This window comes from Salmo salar, chromosome ssa16 (genome assembly GCF_905237065.1).
Source record: "Salmo salar chromosome ssa16, Ssal_v3.1, whole genome shotgun sequence".
Taxonomy (NCBI): Eukaryota; Metazoa; Chordata; class Actinopteri; order Salmoniformes; family Salmonidae; genus Salmo; species Salmo salar.
Window position 1 is genome coordinate 74,429,493 of NC_059457.1, and position 14,586 is coordinate 74,444,078.

Sequence of the window (14,586 nt, forward strand, 5' to 3'; positions counted from 1 at the left end):
ATAGTATACTTTTCTCCCTTTCTCTCGAATGCTTCTCTCTGAAATAGTATACTTTTCTCCCTTTCTCTCGAATGCTTCTCTCTGAAATAGTATACTTTTCTCCCTTTCTCTCGAATGCTTCTCTCTGAAATAGTATACTTTTCTCCCTTTCTCTCGAATGCTTCTCTCTGAAATAGTATACTTTTCTCCATTTCTCTCGAATGCTTCTCTCTGGAAAGTGCAATAGCAGTCACTTAGTCAGCAGCCCAAAGAATCAGCTTTAATGTTGTTATATAACAAACGTCATGCCAAATGTATCAGAGGAGAAGGTGTATACTTCACTATAGAGTATTTGAATAGTGCAGTTCTCTGTTTTCCCTGGAATGGAACTGTTGCATTGAAATTAGAATGTAGAACTTTTAAGTGTGTGCGTTTATTGCTCTTGTTTCACTTTATCTGGGGTGCTCGTAACTCTACCTAGAAAGCACGTCTTCTGTACACAGTATTAGTGTTCTGTACCCTCCCTCCAACAACATCCCGATATTTCCCGGGACAATCCGTCCGACCGTCTGCTTTAGCTGTTGGCTCCATGTTTCTTTGACAGTGGCGTCAATGTTTTGGTTGGTTTTTGGGTTCCTCATTGTCTTTTAACACGAGCCCTTTTTTGTTTTGTTTTCTTCACTTTGCTGTCATCCTCTCTATCTGTGCTTGCCCTCCCTCCCTCCCTCCTTTTTCCCAGTGAGGGCTGCAGACGGGAGAATACCATGAAGAACGTGGGATGTCGCAAGTATGCTTTTAACTGTCTGCAGCTCAAGGCCTTCCCCAAACATTACAGGCCCCCCGACGGAACGTTTGGGAAGGTTGAGACTTGATTTGGATCATAATCTACTCTATTGTAATGGGGACAGCAACGACAACGGCAGCATAAAAAAATGAATCATTGGTTAGATGGTCTTCAACCTACGGTAGTTGGGGAAGTCCTGTGGTAAATAGCTGTGCACTGAATCGATGCATATTTTCCATTTCAAAGACGAATATCAGAAACTATGGAATGGGGAAAATGTCAAACCACTACTGGTTGAGAAACGATATACAATTTATTCAGACCACACATGCATACCTTTTCTAGATTGTTCTGAAGTTGTAGATAAGTCAGGTGGGACTAGTAACTACACTGTCTGGTTACATCACGTTTTTAGGTTAGTCAAGATACAGCAAGGAGGTCTTTTCCCTGAAAAGACAGTCACTGATTCTTTACCGCTATACACAGTGAGGACTTTTATTTCTTTTCAGAGCCTCAGGCAATCTATAGGTCACCAAAGGTTCATCCTAGGACAATGCTACTTCATGCTGACTATGTTCAAAGTTGTCTCTCAACCCATAGTTAACATGTAAACTGGGATTCGTACATTTGGTTGGCGTCATTGGCCAGAGCCTATGCATTTCAGAGTTCTCATTTAGGGAGTGTTTTACGTATGGACTACACATTGTGGAGGTCAAGCCAGTCTGATGGACTTGATGAAGGATTCCTTCCCCACGTGGCTTTAGCAGTACTCTAATCCTGTAGAGCAGGGGTTCTTTCAACGTTTTCAGCTCCAGAACTAAATAAGAAATTGACCATCCTCCTGTGACCCAAATGGTTCACCAGCGACCCAAAGGAAGACGAAATAGTGCGTGATTAGAGATGTATTCTCATAACTCACGACCCACCTTTTGCATGCCCAGGGCCCACTTTGGAACCCGACCCATAGTTTAAGAAACCCTGTAGAGAGATGTCCCACAGACTGCAATGGCAACCCAAGACCAACCAGAGCTTTCAGTGTCTGATGCGTACCTCACCCATGTACTGTTTCCTATTTCATATCTGTAACGCCTGCGTTCAACTTCTTTGCCAAATGAAGGGTTGTGATTGTGAATGGATTTAGCTGTGTGGCATTATCTGGCAGCTCACTGAAGTCTTAGCACTGTCTTAAAGGGATAGTTTGGGATTTTGGCACGAGTTCACCCGGGAGTCGGGTGAAGTTAGCATTGGCTTGCGAAACTACCTCTAACTAGCTTAGCACAAAGAGGGCCTCATTGCCAAAATCCTGAACTATTCCTTTAAGACTTAAAGAGGAATATGAAAAAGCTATGAATGTTCTAGAAAGATCCACTTCCCTCTTTTACCAAGTTAATTTCTGGAAAAAGTTGGGTTTGAGGGTAGCAAATGAAACATAATACATTATGTAACATTGGCTTGTAAAGGAAATTGTTTAGATTATTTTCTGTTCTAGTATTGAACCATGTAAAGACCAGTAGTAAACCATTTAAACACCCAAGAAGCACTTTTCTTTCAGATCATTTTCTGCATTTGTTGCACTGTTATTTTAGGATTGTCTTGTTGGTAGGCGTTGTTGACCAGGGTAAAAATAAATAGTCAGTAAAATTGTTATCGGTATGGGAGTTACATTGTACGTTAATCTGAAACTGTGCTGCTCAACAACATTTGTCAAGTCTATTTTCACCACGAGCGGCAATGTCGACTTCCTTTTTTGCAACATTTAATGAGATTGCAATTTGATACACATTTGAGCCAGAGGAGACTTGATCTGACAAATGAGTCGTGTGTGTATGTATCAAAGCTTCACATATGTTTGCTTTTCAACAGGCACCTCTGTACTGCACACGACAGGATTTACACACAAACTCAACTGTGAGATGCAGTTTGTGTACATTTAGTGTGTTTACTGTAGTGTCTTTAATGTTAATAAATATTTTTAGTATTATTGGAAACATATTTTGCTATCTGCAGACTTTATTTTGCATTTATGTACTATACTATAGGGTATAATTCAAGCGTTGGGATTGGATTTGTATTTCTTTCTATTGTAATGAGCGCATATCTTGTATCCTGCACAAAGAGGATATCTGTATAGGCCTGACTGTTGCTTTAGATGAAGCTTTCATCAATATCTGACGCTAATAAAAGAATGTTCAACGTCATCGTTTTGTCTTTGTAATGGAAGACTTGAAAGTTTACATCAGGGTGTTGGAATGTTCTGTTCTTATTACAATTCATTCTATTCCAGAATCTTATCTGGGTGACTCTAGCTAGAGTGAAATGTCATCCAGCCAGGTCACAGTAAAACAAAAGACCTTGTCTGGCTACTAGGATTTATTTTTTTTGTTCTCTGCAAGATGCCACTTGTTATACAGTAGCAAAGCTGTAGAGATATGAAGCCAGTTATGTCTGTGGAGCGATCCAAAGACGTACTCATAGTCACAACTAGAAAGAAACACGGTTCAACACATTTTGATTCCTAAAATAAAGTGCGGCTTGAAGACAATGGCAGCACCATTGGCATACGGCACACTATGGAGATCAGCGTCTCATTTCCAGAGGTGGAAGTAATTGGGTTTATTTTTCACTTCTCTTTTTACAAAGGAGTGCTGGTCGAATTTCTTGGACAACTGTCAGGCCCGTAGTGGTCACGCACAGTGAATGCAAATCTACTCAGCCTTTAGCCCCATTTGTAACCCTGTATTCTTTTTATTTGATCATTAATATTGGACTTTTTTTTTTTATTAAAACATCTTTGGAATATATAGATCATATTTTCTTCCACTGTTCAGGATACGTCCAAAGATTGGTATTTTAATACATTTGACTGCGTTAGGAAAAGGTTTTGGAGAACTACAGTGTGCTTAGAATACGACCTTGGCAGATATAAGCAGTCATGTGGTCTATTACTCTCAATCACACTCCAGTCCAGACGGTGGCAGTAATGCACTCAACATCTGGTTTGCACACTAAAGAACGAACAAAAAGGGGGGAATAAGAAGAACTCGACAGTAGTGGCTGCGGACCCGTGAAAGGACGTCTCTTTCGCGCAGAGGAATGGCTTCTTTAATGTTGGGTCGACATACTCAAATTATACAGACTTTAATAATGCGGTCACCGCATTCGAAAATGAGAATTGTGTCCAGTTTTACCGCCGCGACGCAAGAACAAGTGAAAACGTCAAAAGATTAAATCCAAGGCACCATTACAATCCTGAGTTGAAGTACATGAACATACATCTGACTTCTATACACGTTGGCAGACATTTCTTATCACATTCTAAAGGAGTGCGTTGAAAACGAGGTAGCTAACTACCATTTCTAGATGACTTTTTTTGCTTGTATCCATGGTCATGTAGCCTACATATCTGCTAGATCTCCTGACAAGGGGCACTGGTTTTGCAGCCACCGTCCGTCACAAGAGTATTTCAATGCAATGTTTTCCAGGACAAGAGAGCATATTATTGTTTTTGTAGTGGGGACAGTATAAAAAACAATTTTTAATTAGAAATGTATTTCGTTTTACATTGTTCGACAATGTTAAATTAGATTAATTGTCTCTACAGTACCTGCAGGGTTGGATGCCCAGCTTTAATCAAAGTCAAAACTACAGAGGATGGAGAGAGATTAGTTGTAAAGGAAATGGTCAAAATACACAACCGTGAAGTCAGTGAGTTGAGTGGTCAACATAATGGTTCAATTCCAGATGGCAATACTATGATGCATTTTATAGTCTTACTGTTATGATAAAATACAGTAGGACTATCACATAACAATTACTGGTTGACGGTTGTTCATAAATGTATATAAATTAATGTTCTTGTACAGGCTGCATTCAAGAAATACCCCGAGAGGAGACAACTAAGCCTGGCTGAACGCGCCATGTGTTCCTTATTACTGACAAAGTACGATGGCAACAAAAGACTGGTGATCGAAGAGCTCACTAAAGTAACTGGAAAAGTCATCCTACCGAAGGACATTCACAACATTGCAGCAACAATGAACTGTCCTCCAAAATGGTGAGCGAAAGAAACAAGAGGTGACCCAAAGGGATTCGAATGGTGATGGACACTGACACAAAGCTAAGAGAACAGGCAGGAAAAAGACGGCCTGGATCTGGTTACTATTTCTGACATAATACGGGATATTATGTTAAGGGCGGAGCATTGCCATTACGTTGCCACAACGTTGGGGATGTTACACCCTCACATACAGCGGTGTAGGGCTGGTGGTTTATTATTTTTTTACCTGACCTTCGAACAACCGCCCGGAAGTCTCGCGAGCTTACACTCCGGTTCGCTACGTAGACTCCAGTGGTAATCAGCTTGGTAATAACAGGCTACAGTTCACCAACCTTTTGACCTGTGACAGGCCGGCAAACTCTGGTTATCCACCTACGTTACGTACACATGGGGTTTCCATATAGGCAATATCGGATATTCTTTACGGCTGCTCTACTCAGCCTGATTAACTTCTGATTCAATTCCTATACGGTGTGTCTTCTCCCATTCATTCCGATATAAAGGTGCATGACAAGGTGTAGCAGACATGCTTTAGTCTTTCAAAGACGCGTCCGCAACGACAGTCAAACTATCGTCAAGCACAATCTTGCGGGTAAAGAAATTGTCGACAATCTTAGATTTTGGAGCGTAATGTCCCATTTAATGTTACTGCTGTTGTGAATATGTCGTTGAATGCACCTCTAAGCGTTCAAGGATCCAAGGAGGTCCGAGAAGAAACTGGTGCTTGACGTGGACACGGGGGTGGATGACGCTCAGGCCATCATGATGGCTCTCGCAGCCCCCAACGTGGAGGTCCTGGGGATCACCTGCGTAAGCGGCAACACCTCCCTGGAAAACTCCTGCAGGAACACACTGCGCGTCCTCAAGGTCTGCAGAGACTTGAGGTAGGCCTGGCGGAAACACTGCTCACTTCATTAAACAACGATTTGATTTGTAACGATGATACAATTTTGGTGGTAAGCTTATGCTCTTTTATAGACTAATATCAGTGTGTATTATATCTGCTGTGTTGCGTTAGATCCCAGTGTTCGGTGGAGCTGCGGAGCCTCTGATGGGCCACCCCCTGTCGGCAGGCTCCTTCCACGGGCAGGATGGGCTGGGGGACACCCCTGACCTAGATGCCCCAAGCCTGGAGCTGTGGAAGGGGCTGTGGAAGCCATCATCAGGCTGGTCAATGAGAACCCTGGAGAGGTCGGTAACAAAAGGGTTAGGTTCTTAAGCTAAAACCAAACCCCAGCACCCCTAGATCTATGAGAAATGTCTTTGCATTGGGGCTTGGAATCCAAACAAGAAGGTATTTTATTAGGATCCCCATTAGCTGTTGCAAAAGCAGCAGCTACTCTTCCTGGGGTCCACACAAAACATGAAACATTACATAATACAGAACATCATTAGACAAGAACAGCTCAAGGACAGAACTACATACATTTTTAAAAAGGCACACGTAGCCTACATATCAATGCATAGACACAAACTATCTAGGTCAAATAGGGGAGAGGCGTTGTGCTGTGAGGTGTTGCTTTATCTGTTTTTTGAAACCAAGTTTGCTGTTTATTTGAGCAATATGAGATGGAAGTTCCATGCAATAATGGCTCTATATAATACTGTGTTTTTATTTTTTATTTTTTGTTCTGGATTTGGGGACTATGAAAAGACCCCTGGTGGCATGTCTGGTGGGATAAGTGTGTGTGTCAGAGCTGTGAGTAAGTTGACTATGCAAACCATTTTCAACGCATTCATGTTTCTTAAAAAGAAGTGATGCAGTCAGTCTCTCCTCAACTCTTAGCCAAGAGAGACTGGCATGCACAGTATTAATATTATCCCTCTGATTACAATGAAGAGCAAGACGTGCTTCTCTGTTCTGGGCCAGCTGCAGCTTAACTAGGTCTTTCCTTGCAGCACTGGACCACATGGCAGGACAATAATCAAGATTAGACAAAACTAGAGCCTGCAGAACTTGCTTTTTGGAGTGGTGTCAAAAAAGCAGAGCATCTCTTTATTATGGACAGACCTCTCCCCATCTTTGAATCTATAGGTTTTGACCATGACAGTTTACAATCAAAGGTAACGCCAAGTAATTTAGTCTCCTCAACTTGTTCAACAGCCACACCATTCATTACCAGATTCCGCTGAGGTCTAGAACTTAATGATTTGTACCAAACACAATGCTCTTAGTTTGAGATGTTCAGCACCAGTTTATAACAAGAAGGTCTAGTGCTTCGTTGCCAAGACGTTAAGGGTATTTGTTTCTTCTTCATAGTAGATGTCTGGATTGACTCAGTGTTGTTTCTCTGTCTAGGTGTGCCTGGTAGCTCTGGCCCCGTTGACCAACCTGGCCCTTGCAGTGAAGATTGACCCCACCCTCCCTCAGAAACTCAAAGGTCTCTTCATCATGGGAGGCAACACTGACTAAGGGCTTTATGTCTATAATGCCATTTACATAGGCCTAGTGACTTGTTATCAACATACCTTGTCATACAGTCAATTGACCTGGTAGGATGCTATGAAATTATATAAATAATAATGACCTAATAATAACGTATTTGTTTCTTGGATATTGTGTTTGCAGCGAGGGGGAACACCACAGTGTGTGCAGAGTTCAACTTTGCTGCCGACCCGGAGGCTGCTTACATCGTCCTGAACCGCTTCTTCTGTCCAACCTACATCGCTACCTGGGAGTTCTGCTGTGAGAACAATCTACCATGGGTAAGAGCACAGGTACTGGTCATCTACCTATACAGACTAAATAAAGGCTCACACACTACCAGGCTTATTGTAAACACTGGTCCAGCTCTCACATCAGAACAGATGGGAGGAAATGAGACAAGGAGAGAGGGCCTCTTTCAATTATTGAGATGCATCCACTGGCTTATAGACAATTCATTACTATCAAAATATCTCCTGCAGTCTTTTTACAAATATTTTACATACATTTTGTTTGAGCAAATTGATTTGTCTTTTCTCCAAACCCACTTGTCCCATCCATCTCTAATCTGCACCCTGCAGTCGTTCTGTGACAACTGGCTGGCCCAGGACTCAGACAAGGCCCGCTTCATGAAGAGCATCTTCAAACACACCATGGACACCGTGGCCACTTGCGCTCGCTACCAACGGGAGATGACGGCTGGCCCGGGTTTCTTGTCGTGCGACTCGTACGCGGCCATCGATGATGGTTTCGTGTGGGTGGCGGTTACCGTGGAGCTCCAGGGGACCTACACCCGGGGCATGATGGTCCTGGACAAGCTGGGAGTCCTGGAGAAGGAGCACCAGGTTGTCATCATGAGGACAGTGGACCTGGAGAGCTTCATGGACTCCCTGAAGTAATAAGCGCTGGGCTGGGAACTACACCTATACCGCTGTCCCATATTGCTTTCAATTGTTTATTTTTACAAAATTATAGGGGGGGGCTCCAAAATTCCACTCTTCATAATGAGTTTCGTACAGATCTTGATAAGAGGGAGACAGTTTGAGGTGGTGGATATGTCCACTCTTCATAATGAGTTTTGTACAGATCTTGATAAGAGGGAGACAGTTTGAGGTGGTGGATATGTCCACTCTTCATAATGAGTTTTGTACAGATCTTGATAAGAGGGAGACAGTTTGAGGTGGTGGATATGTCCACTCTTCATAATGAGTTTCGTACAGATCTTGATAAGAGGGAGACAGTTTGAGGTGGTGGATATGTCCACTCTTCATAATGAGTTTTGTACAGATCTTGATAAGAGGGAGACAGTTTCAGGTGGTGGATATGTCCACTCTTCATAATGAGTTTTGTACAGATCTTGATAAGAGGGAGACAGTTTGAGGTGGTGGATATGTCCACACTTCATAATGAGTTTTGTACAGATCTTGATAAGAGGGAGACAGTTTGAGGTGGTGGATATGTCCACTCTTCATAATGAGTTTTGTACAGATCTTGATAAGAGGGAGACAGTTTGAGGTGGTGGATATGTCCACTCTTCATAATGAGTTTTGTACAGATCTTGATAAGAGGGAGACAGTTTGAGGTGGTGGATATGTCCACTCTTCATAATGAGTTTTGTACAGATCTTGATAAGAGGGAGACAGTTTGAGGTGGTGGATATGTCCACTCTTCATAATGAGTTTCGTACAGATCTTGATAAGAGGGAGACAGTTTGAGGTGGTGGATATGTCCACTCTTCATAATGAGTTTTGTACAGATCTTGATAAGAGGGAGACAGTTTGAGGTGGTGGATATGTCTCTAGTGTCTGTTTTGACTTGCCATTATGTTCTGAATCACCATCAATCATTTTACTTTATCAGGAAATAAATATTCTACAATGTTAATTTTCTGATATCAGCAGCAAATGTCCATGAGTGATGTTACCAGGTTGTTACTTGTTTTAGATTGCATTTCTTTCCTGTTAATGAAGTAAAACCTCTTTATTGAAAGTGCTCAGGAATGTAACACTCAGATGCCCCTTAGTCCAATTGAAATACAAATTCACTTTTCTTTACTTCTATTTCTCTTCGATAAACAAGATTTTCAGCACCTCATTAAAAAAGAAAACAAACCGAGATATAGTCTTAAAAACAATCCACAATTTGTGTATCTTACAGTCAAAGTATTATTTACAAAGTATACAAAACTGCATCACCCCATCCAATCACATTCCAGAATGAAAGCATTGTCCATGAGTCCTCAGAGCCACCTGACTGTCAGCGGGCTCTGGTCCTGACTCCAGAGTGTCTACTGGACGCGGTACTTGTAGAACCAGCAGAGGCCCTTGGTGAAGTTCCATCCCAGGGAGAGAGAGAGGATGTAGAGGAGAACTAGCAGGGCGAAGGGGTAGAGCAGAACCACTGTGTTCTGCAGTTGGGGCAATGCTGAGGGACAGCGAGAGAGGAACTGGAGTAAATATACAGTTGGTAGACCTAACCATTGTTACAGGGTCTGATGGTTTCACCCCCAGTGAACTATCCCTTTAAAGGTGAATAAAACCACAGAACAAATATATAAATGTGAAGCATCTGCTTGTTATTTCCACTCACTACCAAATATGGCAGCGGCAGGTAGCCTAGTGGTTAAGAGCATTGGGCCAGTAACCGAAAGGGTCCTGGTTTGAATCCCTGAGCCGATTAGGTGGGGAAAATCTGTCTATGCCCTTAAGCAAAGCAATGGCCCCTGTAATTGCATCTGCTAAATGAAATGTAAAATGATGCCCAGTGGCCAGCAGAGGAAGGATGACCGACATACTGCAAGTTTTGAAACATTTGATCTCAATACAGTTTTCTGTTCCTAAAACTAGAATCTGTTACGAACAGAGTGGAATAAGTCTGGTAGACTTTACCCTTTGCCAAAGTTGTAAAAAAACACATTGTTTAGAAGGAGTGCAAAGACGAATTGAGTTATAGCACATGGGCACTTAACAGAGTAGGTTTTCTCTAACGGGCAGATGCATGCTAGAATGGGCCAAGAAAATCTCGCTGGCTCGTGCTTGACTATGCCCACCTCCTTGCTTGTTCTGCCACTATGACTCATTTGTTCCCATTGGAAACGACAGGCTGTGGTCTATCTTGGTTTAGCTTTAAAAAATCTTTGATAAAACTGTTAAAGGGGGCCTCACCGTTGTATCCCAGGAATGTAATGTATAGATAGTAGCTGATGGCTGTCAGCCACAGACTGTTCCCTACAAAGTACCCCAGGAACCAGTCTGAGTTTATCACTACGATATCTGAAACAAACAGCAGAGATCAGACACGGTTACAACAAATAACACCTTAACATGTTAGAAATGTGTAATAACAAGTCTACACTCACGGTTTATAAAGAAGAGCTGTAGGAAGTGCAGGATGACAAGCAGGGGGTAGAAGGCATTGAGATGCACATCGAATGCGTAGCCCCACTCTACATCATAGTCCTTACTGGGCGGCTTCAGCAGGTACTTATTGGTGATGAACCTGGGGATACAGACAGGAAAGGGCCTTTAGAGCATGGGGAAGGAGCAGAATTTAAACATTTGCACAGCCCGAAGGCAAACCTCTAGCCTGTATCTGAAGGGACCAGATAGACACACAATATGATGCTTCTTGCTCCATCTGGCCTCACAGGCTTCCATACCCCTTACGTCCATCTAGCTCTTTCTGTAAATCTCTACTCACCACATGAGTGTGGAGATGAGCAGGCCCACGCCGATGCAGTCTATGAACACCACCCACAGCAGGAGCTTCAGAGTCTCCACAAAGCCCATGTCCAGCACCAGCCCAAAGCCCACTGTGGACACTACACACAGAGGACGAGAGACAGGTGTCACAGCCACAGGATAAAAGCAGAAAGATATTGTAATTTCTAATATATTTGTTATTTATTAGGATCCCCATTAGCTGCTGGAAAACCATCAGCTACTCTTCCTGGGGTCCACATAAAACATGACATAATGCATAGTAAAGGACTGAAATACATGCATTTAAAATGACACAGCCTACATATCAGTACATACAATATCTAGGTCTAATACATAGTACAATGCAAGTTGCAATACAAGATATATAAAATGGCTGTCTCTCTTCAGTCTCCTTTGTGCAGTAAGGTGTGCTATGATCTGTTTTTTTTAAACTGGTTTTAGTTCTAGCTTGAGTTACCTGGGGTGGCAGAGAGTTCCATGTAGTCATGGCTCTATTTAATACTGTGTTTCCCAGCCTCTGTTCTGGACCTGGGGACTGTGAAGAGACCTCTGGTTGCATGTCTTGTGTTGTACCGGTTAGTGTCTGAACTGTGTACCAACTGCTTGAACAGACAGTTTGGTACCTTCAACACATCAATATCTCACACAAAGACCAATAGTGATGCAGTCAATCTTTCCTCAACTTTGAGAGAAAGGAGAGACTGACTTGCATGTTACTGACACTTTCCCTCCATGTACATCTAAGTGAGATACGGGCTGCTTTGTTCTGGACCAAATGCAATTTACTCATGTCCTTCTTTGCCGCACATGACCACACAACTGGGCAGTAGTCCAGGTGCTGCAAAACTAAGGCCTGTAGGACCTGTCTGGACGACTGAGATGTCAAAAAGGCAACGCCCTATTACGGACAATCCTCTTCCCATTTAATCAACCATTTAGTCTATGTTTTGACCATGACAGCTTGCTATCTAGGGTGACACCCAGCAATTTAGTCTCCTCAGCTTGCTCAATAGCCACATCAATAATCGATCTAAACGAGGTTTAGCGAGTGATTTGTCCCAAAAATGATGCTTTTCGTTTGAGATATTTAGCACCAGCCTATTGCTAGTTACCCGTTGTAAAAAAAAGTGTGTCAGTTATTTATTTTACTGTATAAGTCGAACAAACAGCTCCCACAATCTTCTTACTATCAATTTCTTTCAGTCATTCTTCTGGGTTTAAAATATTTGTACCTTTATTTAACTAGGCAAGTCAGTTAAGAACAAATTCTTATTTTCAATGACGGCCTAAGAACAGTGGGTTAACTGCCTTTTTCAGGGGCAGAACGACAGATTTTTACCTCGTCAGCTCGGGGATTCAATCTTGCAACCTTCCGTTTACTAGTCCAACGCTCTAACCACTAGGCTACCTGCCGAGCATGTGGAGTAACTGATCATCAAAACATTTCCTTGAGACTGCACAGTCTCATCACAAACTCTCTTCATGTCTCTGATCTGTTTTAATCACATGTGAGATGAGACCAGGTCAATGGAAAGAGGGTCCTATAACCAGGCATTAATACTCCAAATGATACATTCATTCCTGTTTGATTGATGGTTACATCCGATACAAGAAAGCCTTATTGCATCCTATTTTGAGTTGGTTCATGATTTCTGTTGCTGCTTCATTTCTAATCAACGCTTTAATATGATGCTTTAAAGTTGCTTTGTGCATTTATATACTTTAAATTGCTAAAAGTTATTTTAGTGGTCAAAAAGTTATTTTAGTGGTCAAACTATTGCTACACAGTTCCCACTCCTTGTTTTTATAAAGCACACTTGTTCAGAAAGGTTAGTGATTGTTATAGATCGACTGCTGTGAAAAACACCCAAGATACTGACCACAGAGCCAGATGCTGAGTAACACCAGGAAGGCAGGGTCGTCTCTGGCCCACTGGTCCTTGGTCTGCTTCCTGTAGTGGAAGTTACGATAGACTCTCTGTGGGGAGGTGAACAGGTAGAGCATCTGCCACACGGCAAACTCAAAGTCCATGGCTTTGAAGTGCAGCAGCCTCCTCAGGTATTTGTAGCGCTTGGCGCCCGCTGTGTGGCGTGCCGCATCACGGGCGCTCAGGCTTCCGTTCTGCGGCGAGGTGGTCGGCAACATAGTGCTGGGAAACACAGGAAGCATCCCAATGACCAAATCAGAGCCATAGATATACAGAATTTGATTTACTGTGGAGGTGCAGTCTTCCCTTTCTCCCTGCAAAGGCCTCACCTGGTGACACAGTACTCTCAGCTTATGTCAACATCCAAGAACCTGTACAATATATTTTTACCATGCAATTACATTACGTCATTGCAACAGTCACATTGATTATTTCCTAAATGACCTTGTCCATCCTGTCAGTCTGTCTGCGGTAGTTTAGTTTAGACATCTTACTAGCTATCTGATATGTCTGTAACAGACTCTCCAGCAGTCACGACAGATAGTGTGATACACTGTGCTCAGATCTTTGTTGACATGCCAGGCTAGCAGACTAGTAGTAGCTAGCTAGATGGCTCTCGAAAGCTAACTTCAGCTGGCAAACTGGGGTTTTCCGTGCCAACAATATTGTTTAAACTAAAGTAATTTGTGCCAGCGAGTATCAAAAGACAAACGTTAGACTAAACAAAGTAGCTAACTATGGCTAGCTGACGTTAGGTCTGTGGCATAAACCCTTTGATGAACATGGAATTGCTGGCCTTAGTAGCACGTTAGACAAGACTACAACTGAATGTATGGTTTAATTGCAAACTGAGATAAGAATGTTGGAATAAACGTACCTACTGAACCTCCTATTTTTAGAAGAAAGTTCCTTTTCCTCAGTAAAAAATAGCTCTTCCGGACAACTGAACACGTAGAAACTTCCGGTAAGTGACCAAGAGGCGCTTCGACAGTGCATCTTGGGAATTGTAGTCAGAAAGAAATGAAACAAGCTTTGTTGTAGTACAATCTATCATAACATATCACCACTCCCCTGTGCTAGGGGTCCCTGATGATCTTCTTGGCATTCCTGCGACACCTGGTCTTGTAAACTCAGCAAAAAAAGAAACGCCCCTTTTTCAGGACCCTGTCTTTCAAACATAATTCGTAAAAATCCAAATAACTTCACAGATCTTCATTGTAAAGGGTTTAAACACTGTTTCCCATGCTTGTTCAATGAACCATAAACAATTAATGAACATACACCTGTGGAACGGTCGTTAAGACACTAACAGTTTACAGACGGTAGGCAATTAAGGTCACAGTTATGAAAGCTTAGGACACTAAAGAGGCCTTTCTACTAACTCTGAAAAACACCAAAAGAAAGATGCCCAGGGTCCCTGCTCATCTGCGTGAACATTCCTTAGGCTTGCTGCAAGGAGGCATGAGCACTGCAAATGTGGCCAGGGCAATAAATTGCAATGTCGGTACTGTGAGACGCCTAAGACAGCACTACAGGGAGACAGGACGGACAGCAAATTGTCCTCGCAGTGGCAGACCACGTGTAACAACACCTGCACAGGATCAGTACATCCGAACATCACACCTGCGGGACAGGTACAGGATGGCAACAACGACTGCCCGAGTTACACCAGGAACGCACTATCCCTCACTC

General features: G+C 42.6%; 3 protein-coding genes across 9 annotated transcripts in view; 2 read left to right on the top strand and 1 right to left on the bottom strand.

Moving 5' to 3' along the window:
* Window positions 1–2,961, top strand: part of LOC106574620 (inositol polyphosphate-4-phosphatase type I A-like) — a 48,294-nt gene extending 45,333 nt beyond the window's left edge. For all 7 annotated transcript variants that reach the window (XM_045697785.1, XM_045697783.1, XM_045697784.1 and 4 more), the window contains one exon: window positions 719–2,961. In XM_045697785.1, coding sequence (XP_045553741.1) covers window positions 719–851 — 133 coding nt within the window. In that variant the 3' untranslated portion in view covers window positions 852–2,961. The remainder of the gene's footprint in view (window positions 1–718) is intronic.
* Window positions 2,962–4,440: 1,479 nt separating this feature from the next.
* Window positions 4,441–9,137, top strand: LOC106574686 (probable uridine nucleosidase 1). The gene is given in 7 exon segments (XM_045696712.1): window positions 4,441–4,468; window positions 5,506–5,708; window positions 5,839–5,956; window positions 5,959–6,011; window positions 7,120–7,231; window positions 7,390–7,526; window positions 7,827–9,137. Coding segments are annotated over 7 exon segments (969 nt in total). The 3' UTR covers window positions 8,145–9,137.
* Window positions 9,138–9,210: 73 nt separating this feature from the next.
* On the bottom strand, window positions 9,211–13,908 carry LOC106574621 (protein unc-50 homolog). The gene is made up of 6 exons (XM_014150605.2): window positions 13,772–13,908; window positions 12,848–13,116; window positions 10,945–11,065; window positions 10,604–10,743; window positions 10,410–10,517; window positions 9,211–9,669 (listed from the first exon to the last, which is right to left on the bottom strand). Exons 1-6 carry the CDS (start codon window positions 13,888–13,890, stop codon window positions 9,533–9,535), a joined length of 894 nt encoding a protein of 297 aa, XP_014006080.1. The 5' UTR covers window positions 13,891–13,908; the 3' UTR covers window positions 9,211–9,532.
* Window positions 13,909–14,586: the final 678 nt, after the last annotated feature.